Genomic DNA, 9,197 nt, shown 5'->3' on the forward strand with positions numbered 1-9,197 from the left:
ACACACACACACACACACACACACACACACACAGAGAGAGAGAGAGAGAGAGAGAGAGAGAGAGAGAGAGAGAGAGAGAGAGAGAGAGAGAATTAGAGGTAGAGCTGGAGAGACGGCTCAGTGGTTAAGAGCCCTTGGTACTCTGTTGTTGTAGCTTTGAGGTATCTGATGCCCTCTTCTGGACTCCATGGCAACTGCATCCATTTAAGCTAGGAGAGTATATGGATGAGTTACATCATTCCACACTTGCTTTACCTTCTATATCATCTTGTGAGCATGAGCAGTTTTGCTCAGGGCATTCTAAACTCACTGTAAGGGTCATGATTAACAATCCTATGAACTGGGGCTATTGAGATGGCTCTTATCATCTCAATAGGTAAAGGCACCTACCATGGATGCTGATGATACGAGTTCAATCCCCAGGTCCTACACGGTAGAAAGAGAAAATCAACTCCTGCAAGTTGCCCTCTGAACGCCACATGGACACCACGGCACAGGTACCCATGTGCATACACACCCTCACTAAATAAATAAATACATACATAAATAAAAAGTAAATGTAGTAAAAGAAATTGAAGTACTTCCAAAAATTAGCTGTGTGTCGTAGGATATGCCTATAATCCTAGCACTGAGGAGGCTGAGGCAGGAGGATCTTCTTGAGTTCAAAGTCACCCTGGGCTCTACAGAAAGACTTCCTCTCACCCCCGGAAAAAAAAAAAAAAAAAAGCACATAGATTACTGGGTGCAGTGGCACACACCTTTGATCCCAGCCCTCAGGAGGCCGAGGCAGGTGGATCTCTGTGAGTTCGAGACTAGCCTGGTCTACAGAGTGAGTTTCAGGACAGCAAGGGCTACACAGAGAAACCCTGTCTTGAAAAACAAAACAAAACCAAAAAGACACAAATTATTCCAGCGTCTTTAGTCAATCCCCTAAGAGTTGTGTGTTTGATTTATTTATATCTCTTCTTTTGCTGTTGTCATTAACTTGTGGATAAATCATTGCCTAAATGAAGACTTACTTCCTGAATACAAATTCATTTCCATTGTAGACCTCAGGTGGTTGCTAGATCTGAACCCTGGTCCTCTGCAAAAGCTGCAAGTGCCCTTAACTACCGAGCCGTTTCTCCAGGCCTGGCTCCTTACTTTATTTTATTTTTATTGTTTTATATATATATGCTTTGCCTGTGTGTGTGCCGCTGCCTTAGGAGGTGAGAAAGGGGTGTCTGATCACCTTGGGCTAGAGTTACAGGCAGTTGTGAGCTGCTGTGTGCAGGAAGTTGAATCAGGGTTGTCTTCGAGAAAAAAAACAACAACAATGCTCTTAACCCCTGAGCCAACTCTCCGCCCTTCTTCTTTTTAAATAAAACGTTTTGATTACATTTATCTATTGTGTGTGTGTGTGTGTGTGTGTGTGTGCGCGCGCGCGCGCGCGCGCGCCTGTGTGTCTGACTGTGTGCACTCATGTCATGATGTCTGTGTTGAAGTCAGAGGACAGCTGGCAGGAGTGGACCCTCTCCATCACGTGGGGCCTAGGGATCAAATGCAGGTTATCAGGCTTCACGGCAAGCACCAGCAAGCACCTTTACCTGCTGAGCCACCTTGCCGACCCTATTTTCTTTTTAACTTAATGAACAACCCAGAAAGAATTTATCTGTGCTTTCAATTTGCATCTATTTGATTCCCGTCAACTCTCAAGGTTGCATATTGTTCTCTACACAAAGAGCTTGGTAGCAGGGGGAAAGGCTCAGTTGGTGGGTGACGTGCTTGTCTTGAAAGCATGAGAACCTGAATTTGATCCCAGGAGCCCAGAATGATTAATTGATTGATTGATTGATTAATTGATTGATTTTTAAAACAGCTAGATTACGATGGTGGATAACATCTGTAATCTCAGTGCTGGGTCTTACTGGCCAACCAGCTTAGTCTAATTAGTGAACTCCAGGCCGGTGAGAGATCCTGTCAAAAAAAAGTGGTTGCTTCCTGAAGAATCCCAGAGGCTGTCTTCTGCTGTAGAAGCACACGAGTAAGTATGTGCATATGCGCATGCACACGCGCGCGCGCACACACACACACACAAACACACACACAAAGAACATGTACATACAAGATTTGAAGATTTGATGGCAGGCCTGGTAGTATAGCTCAGCGGGAAGCATCTGCCCCCCCCCCCCGCCCCTTATGTTTGAGGCTGAGAATATGAAAGAGCTTGAAAGCAAACAGGTGAGCAAGAAAGGCCCTCCCAGGTCCTCACCTTTAATGGGGAGGAGTAGAGTGCTCCTGGCTAACGGCTGGCACACCCAGCAGTCGACAGCAGTGACCCAGACAGAGACTGGGAAGTCCCCAGGCACACCGCCCACCACGTGGATGGTCGAGGTTAGATTCTTCTCACTCTTGGCGGTGAGTGTCAGAGGTGTGTGGATCCAGTGGAAGCGGTAGAGGTGGGTGTCTGCAGGCAGGGGCAGGCTGCCATTGTCCTTGACCTCCAGGCTGGCTGAGATGGTCACTTCGGTGCCCACGGTAGCAGGACCATCAGCAGTAAGGCTAAGATTATAGAGACCTAGGAGACACATGCGGGTCAGGGTTCAGGGAGGCGACAGACGCATTCTGTCTCTCAGTCACCACAGCCACAAGTGATTAACAAGGATGCGGGGTTTACTGGTCAATCTTCAGCAGGCACTAAGAGTATCTCTGTTTGCTCAGAGCTCCCTTTGCCCTCTCTTCACGTGTCAAGATAAAAAGAGCTTGCTTGGGCTGGGGGCGGGGGCTGGGGACACAGCTTAGTAGGTTGGATACATGCCTGGAGTGAATGAAGCTCTGGGTTCCATCCCTTTCATTCCACCAACCAGGGTGGCAGACACCCATATCCTAGCACTCAGAAGGCAGACATGGGAAGTCCAGTAGTTCAGGGCCATCCTCAGCTACATAGTGAATTTTAGGCTAACCTGTGCTATACAAGCCTGGTTTTTGTTTGCTTGTTTGTTTGTTTGTTGCCACTGTTTTGTTTTTTTTTTAATAAAATAACAAAAGAAAGAAAAAAAAAAAAGAAAAGAGTAAAAAATAATCATAAAAGCCAGCATTCCCAAAGTTCCGTCACAGGCCTCTGGCTTTCTCTTTTCTGGGCACCCCCTCCCCCATTGACATCTCCACTCTATCCCACTTCAAGTGGTCCCATGTGCAGTCATCTGGATTTCTGCTCCATCCTGGCCCTGACTATGTATGCCCCACCGCATGTTGCCCGGACCAAGCTTCCAGCAGGGGATCTAATGGGGGCGGGGGCTTAGATTCACATCTGGGAAACTTCCACCTGGAAGCCAGCCACTCTTAACTTCCTGCAGCTTTTGATTCCAAGACTAGCCGAGGTGAATGGATCTCTGTGAGTTTGTGACCAGCTTGGTTTACATAATGAGTTCTAAACTAGCCAGGACTACATAGTAAGACCCTGTCTTAAAAACAAACAAACAAACAAACAAAAAACCTTGAAACAATTTCCACTTTCCAGGATGCTCTGGTCCTGACTTCAAAGCGCCTGTGTATGCTGGCTCAGTGGGTAAAGGCACTTGCTGCCATGCCTGACTACCTGAGTTTGATCCCCGGGTATGCAAACACTCTACTGTAAACAAATCTAACAATAAAAAGAATGTCTTTTCCACCTCCTGATCCCTCAGTGCTCTCCAGACAGGCTGGGACTCCACTGTCACTGGCCCACCAGCACTCGAATGGAATGCCGATTTCCTCGCCCACTGTGCTTTTAATTCCCAGAGGACAAAGGTCATATGCTTCTCTATTGTATACAGCCAAGTGCTTAATATGTGATAAGGAGCTGGGGACATAGCTCAGTGGGTAAGAGTGCTTGCTGCAGAGGCATGAGAATCTGAGTTCAATTCCTCAGACCCACTTAAAAAGCCAGGCTTGGCTGGGCAGTGGTGGCACAGGCTCTTACTCGGGAGGCAGAGGCTGAGGCAGAGGCAGAGGCAGAGGCAGAGGCAGAGGCAGAGGCAGAGGCAGAGGCAGAGGCAGAGGCAGAGGCAGAGGCAGAGGCAGAGGCAGAGGCANGGCAGAGGCAGAGGCAGAGGCAGAGGCAGAGGCAGAGGCAGAGGCAGAGGCAGAGGCAGAGGCAGGCAGATCTGAGTTCAAGCTCAGCCTGGTCTACAGAGTGAGTTCCAGGACACCAGGATAACCAGGGCTATATAGAGAAACCCTGTCTCAAAAGACCCAAAACATAGCAAAACAAAGAAGCCAGGTACCTACCTGGGCAGCAGGGACAGGAGGATCTCTCAGGCTTGCTGTAATGGGATCAGCAAGCTCCACTCTCTTTCTATTGTTTGAATTGAGTTAAAAACCAAGAAACGGGTCTCGAGGTCACATTAGCAAAACCCCAAGTGTTTAATCTCAACCATATGTTGTTAATGGTCAGTATGAGGCAGTGCCTGAGGCGGAGAGAATCTGAGGAAGACATCCCAGGTCGGCCTCTTGCCTACACACACATGCATGCACGAGCACCATTGAACACACCCGTGCACATACACAAGCTGTATGGCAGGTGTTGGGTGGCACTTCTGAGCCACGGGGCTCCCAGAGAGAGAGGAAGATGTAGCATAAGGTCCAGGCCGCCTGCCTGGCACTGTCCCAGAAGACTGACTTCTCACCCTTCTGTGTGCCCCACCCCCACAGGTGCTGGGTTACCCATAACTGAAGGGCATGTCACAAGACAACGGATGAAGTCTCCAGCAAACCCAGGAGAGGGGTCCATCTGCAAATGTGCCCCCATTTACCCCACAACAGCATTCTCGATCCCCACTGGGGACCTGGGCTTCAGCGCTTTCTGTTCCTCGGCCCCGTATTCCTATTATGAATTCCTTTCCTTCAAATTCATTTGTTGAGTTATAAAACTGTTTGAGTCAAGAGGCTAAAGGCATGGGGCCACCACTGCCGTCCAAAATGGCATGGGGTTGAGGGTTCATATTGCCAACATGGTGGGATTTGATTTAGTTTTGATTTTGAGACAAGATCTCTCTCTATGTAGTCCCGACTGTCCTAGAACGACCTATGTAGACAGAGCTAGCCTTGAACTCACAGAGATGCAGTGATTATCAGTTGCATGGCTCCTGCTGCCGTGTCCTCCTTCCCCGATATGATTGACTGTACTTTTGAATTGTGAGCTGACTGAAACAAACCCTTCCTTAATCTGCTTTTGCCAGGTACTTTACACTTACCTATTTACCGTGTGTGTGTGTGTGTGTGTGTGTGTGTGTGTACGCAGGAGCACACTTGTGTGCATGTAGCAGGGGGTCGGGTTTTTTCCATATGGATGGGTTCAAGGAATCAAATTCAAATTCACGTCTTCAGCTTTGGCAGAAAAAGCCTTTTGTTATAGCATATAGTACCCAGGCAAGTCTGTAATACAAAAGGCATGGGCTACTATTGTTATTCTGCGGGGGGGGGGGGGGAGCTATCATCCCTCCCTTTTGTTGGCAGGCAGCATCTTCCTTTTCTAATCTCTCCCCCCACCCCTTCCTCCCACTCCAGTTGAGGAAGAACAAGGACCAGCGAGGCTCTAAGGTGGCAGGGACACTAAGCCGTAAGTTAATTGCCATCCTGCATCTGCAGTGAGATCCGGCTGACGCAGATCTGTTGCCATGGAAATGGAACTGCTGGCTGGAGAAGAAGGAGGGCCCTGCTGAGGATGTTGTTGCAAATGGCGGCCCAGCTCATAGGAACCCCCATCAGCCCTGGCTGGAGGAGACCACAAGGGTCTTAAAAAACAGACGCTGGGCTAGAGAAATGGCTCGGCGGTTAAGAGCCTTTGCTGTTCTTTTGAAGGACCTAGGTTCAGTTCCTGGCGACTACTATGGACAGCTCACACCTGTCTGTGGCTCCAGATCCAGATCCTGGGACTCCAGTGTCCTCTTCCAGCTTTTACAAGCATTGACACACATGTGAACATTGCATTCACAGATAAATGTGCATCCACACAAACGGAATAAATTTAAAAATTAAAAAGAAATTAAAAACAGAAGCTGCACTGGGCTTGATGGGGAAGGTCTTTCATGTACTTGGGAGGCAGAGATATGCAGATCTCTGTGAGTTCAAGGCTTGCTTGGTCTGCATAAATGAACCCCGTGCCAGTTGGGGCTATTTAATGAGACCTGTCTCAAAACTAAAACAAAACGCCACCAATAGCAAAATCATCCCAAACAGTAATAACAGATTGGAAGCTGGGGCTGGGAGTGTAGCCCAATACTGCCCTGAGACCTGCGCCCAGCACTTCATCAAACTAAGTGTGGTGGTACACACCTATAATCCCACAACTCTGGAGGTGGGAGCTGGAGGATTAGAAGTTCAAGGTCATCCTTGGCTGTATGTGTTTGAGAACAGTCTCTGAGGTTACAAGAGAGCCTGTTTTAAAAGGGGGTTGGGGTGGGATTCAAGGTGACACTCCCCTTCTTCCTCCGGGCCTTTGGGAAGTATCCAGAACATCCAGGCTAAAGTGGACAGTGAAGACCACTACCACGTGAAGCTGAAAGAAAATAGGCCCAGTGCATCCCCTGCTACTGTGCTCACCTGAGGTCATCTTTCCTGTTTGGGAGCCCAGGTGAATACACAGCCTAGGAACACAGAGCACAGCCACCCAGGCAGGGACTTGGGGGGCAGCCCATACAAATACCCTCAAGTGACTTAGAACTAAACGTGCCCGAACCAGAGACAACTGCCTCAGCAACATGGCCTCAGTTTTCCTACTTGGTTTCCGGGCTCCATTGTTTTCCCATGATACATGTGGAACATTCTAGAAAATGATTACTGTGGCCTTCTCATATAGCACGTGCAGGCAGCCAAAAGACATTTGCCAAACACACCTCTGATGGTCTGAATAACTCAAAAATCCACTTGCCTCTGCCTCCTAAGTGCTGGGATTAAAGAGGTGATGCGAGGAGGATAAATATCAAGTTCAAAGCCATCCTTAGCTACATAGAGAGGTCTAGGCCAGCCTGGGCTATATAAGACCCCATTTCAAAAAAAAAAAAAGTGAGTGGATTGGTGACAGGTGTGAATAATCCCATCACTGGGGAAGCTGATGCTGGAGGGGCCACGTTAGAGGCCTGCCTGGGCAATTCATGAAGGCCTTGTCACATCATAAATAGAGTGTGACATGGTGGCACATGCCTTAATCCCAGTGACTGGAAGCCTGAGATAGGCAGATCTCGGGATTCAAAGCCAGGATGGTCTACAGAGTGAGCTCCAGGTCAGCCAGGGCTACACAGAGGAATTCTGCTTCAAAACAAGCAAGCAAACAAACAAACAAACAAATAAATAGTTGTGTGTTTCTTATAATTTAAATCACATAACTTCTAGGCACATAAAACCAGGCACATAATAGACCAGGGTGTCCATTTCTAGATGAGTTCCAGGACAACCAGGGCTATACAAAGAAATCCTGTCTCGAAAAATAAATAAATAAATAACTAAATAAATAACTAAATAAATACTGTGTGTTTCTTGAAATTTAAACCACATAACTTCAAGGCACATACAACCTAATGGACCAGGGTGTCCATTTCTAGATGAATTTTATTGTGGATTTCCAGGAGAGGGGTGGGGGGGGGCTGCAGGTGATTTTAAAAATGCAAAATTCTCACAAAATCCTTGAATTCTCGAATTCACTCTAAAAACGCAGGTTTTTAAAATTTTTAATTTACTTCATGGCTCCGCTGTTCTCACAAATCTACGCCAGCCCCCCCCCCCTTCCCCCGACTACTCTTTGAATGGGCGGATGTACTATGAAGAATGACTTTTTTTTTTTTTTTTTTTTTTTTTCAGCTGCTCACAACCCACCGGTCTCAGACAATTCTCGAATCTGGATCGTCTATTATTCCTAAAACGGGGTAGGAAGGTTGTGTTGCTCTTTTCATCACGGAGAGATGGGTGCCTGGTGAGCCTTGGAAAAACCTGTCGGCTCAATACCCCCCCCCCCCCTTTTAAAATCATTTCCAGGGAGGAAATGGCAGACTGGCACTGTAGTACCCGTGCCGCCCCTTAGTCAACGTAGTCACGGTGGAAATCTCTAGAAAAAGGTGACATCTTATAGCAAAATCGCTACCCCATGCAGGCAAGGGGGCGGTTCCCCCTGGGGATGGCTGAGGCGCGATGGCCTCTCTCAGTCCACCGGGGCATCCCTGCCTGCATCCATGCTCTCTGCCCCTCCCCTTGTGAGTACCAGTCTCAAGCACCGGGATGGATGCACTTCCCAGGGCAGAGTGATGGAGGTAGGCATCGAGGGGGAGCAGGGAGACACCCCAAGTGCCTGTGTGACTTCTGGGCAGAGGGGCAGAACGCACCGAGTCATCTCGGTAGCTTAGGTTCCGGACACTACTGGACAGCTCCAGGCAGGCTCTGACTTACCTGCCGCCACCCTCGCCGGACCCAAGGGCAGGAGGCAAGCGAACCAGAAGACGAGAACGAGGTCGGACCAGACGTCGGTGGCCTTGGCCATGGCGAAGCGTGGATACCGAGGGGCGCCGGGAGGATGCTCCGGGAGCTGGGTTGGAGCTCCGCAGTGGCGGCTCCGTCTGGTTGTGCGTGGAGACGCAGCGCTCGCCTATCCCCGCCTGCAACCACCTCCGCCCACACAGCCCTCCCCGAGAGTCCCTCCCCTCTAGGGATCACAGAGGCCATCCTTGCTTCACCAGGTGCGCATGCTCCCTCCAAGCATCGTGCTTCTCTGTAGGTCCCGGAGCCATCTTTCCAGAGATAAGGTCTCTTCACTGAACCTTTAGCTCACCAAGTTAATAGACCGACGATCAAGGAACCCCGGGAATCTGCCTACCTCCATTCCCTCCCAGCGCCGGGGCCTCAGATGCTCGCCACGCTGCTTGAATTTTCCATAGGTTGCTGTGATTTGAACTCAGGTCCTAAAGCTTGCACGGCAAACAACCCACCAAGCCTTCTCCCTAGCCCTTAATCTCTTTCGCTGTCCTAAATTTTCACTACTTGGTATATACATTTTGTACTTACAGAACATCTCCATTCCAACTATCCACAGTCCCTCGGGGATATATGCACCGACTTAGCTGTGGTTGACTAATTTTGGTTTTTTTTTTTTTTTTTTTGCTTTTTGAGACAGGTTTTCTGCTGCATATCTAAGGCTGGCCCAGAACTCACTTGGTAGCCGTTGTGTAATTTTCTTCTTAGAAGGTTGACCA

General features: G+C 48.7%; 1 protein-coding gene across 1 annotated transcript in view; it reads right to left on the minus strand.

Moving 5' to 3' along the window:
• The window catches only part of Tmem130 (transmembrane protein 130), a 22,930-nt gene extending 14,331 nt beyond the window's left edge, over window positions 1-8,599 (minus strand). The window contains exons 1-3 of the mRNA XM_021222691.2: window positions 8,398-8,599; window positions 2,252-2,557; window positions 1,523-1,529 (exon numbers count right to left, since the gene is read on the minus strand). Of these exons, the coding sequence (XP_021078350.1) occupies window positions 1,523-1,529; window positions 2,252-2,557; window positions 8,398-8,488 (404 nt within the window). The 5' untranslated portion in view covers window positions 8,489-8,599. The remainder of the gene's footprint in view (window positions 1-1,522; window positions 1,530-2,251; window positions 2,558-8,397) is intronic.
• Between the last annotated feature and the right edge of the window lie 598 nt (window positions 8,600-9,197).

The sequence above is a fragment of the Mus pahari genome, chromosome 23 (genome assembly GCF_900095145.1).
Source record: "Mus pahari chromosome 23, PAHARI_EIJ_v1.1, whole genome shotgun sequence".
In the NCBI taxonomy this organism is placed as follows: domain Eukaryota; kingdom Metazoa; phylum Chordata; class Mammalia; order Rodentia; family Muridae; genus Mus; species Mus pahari.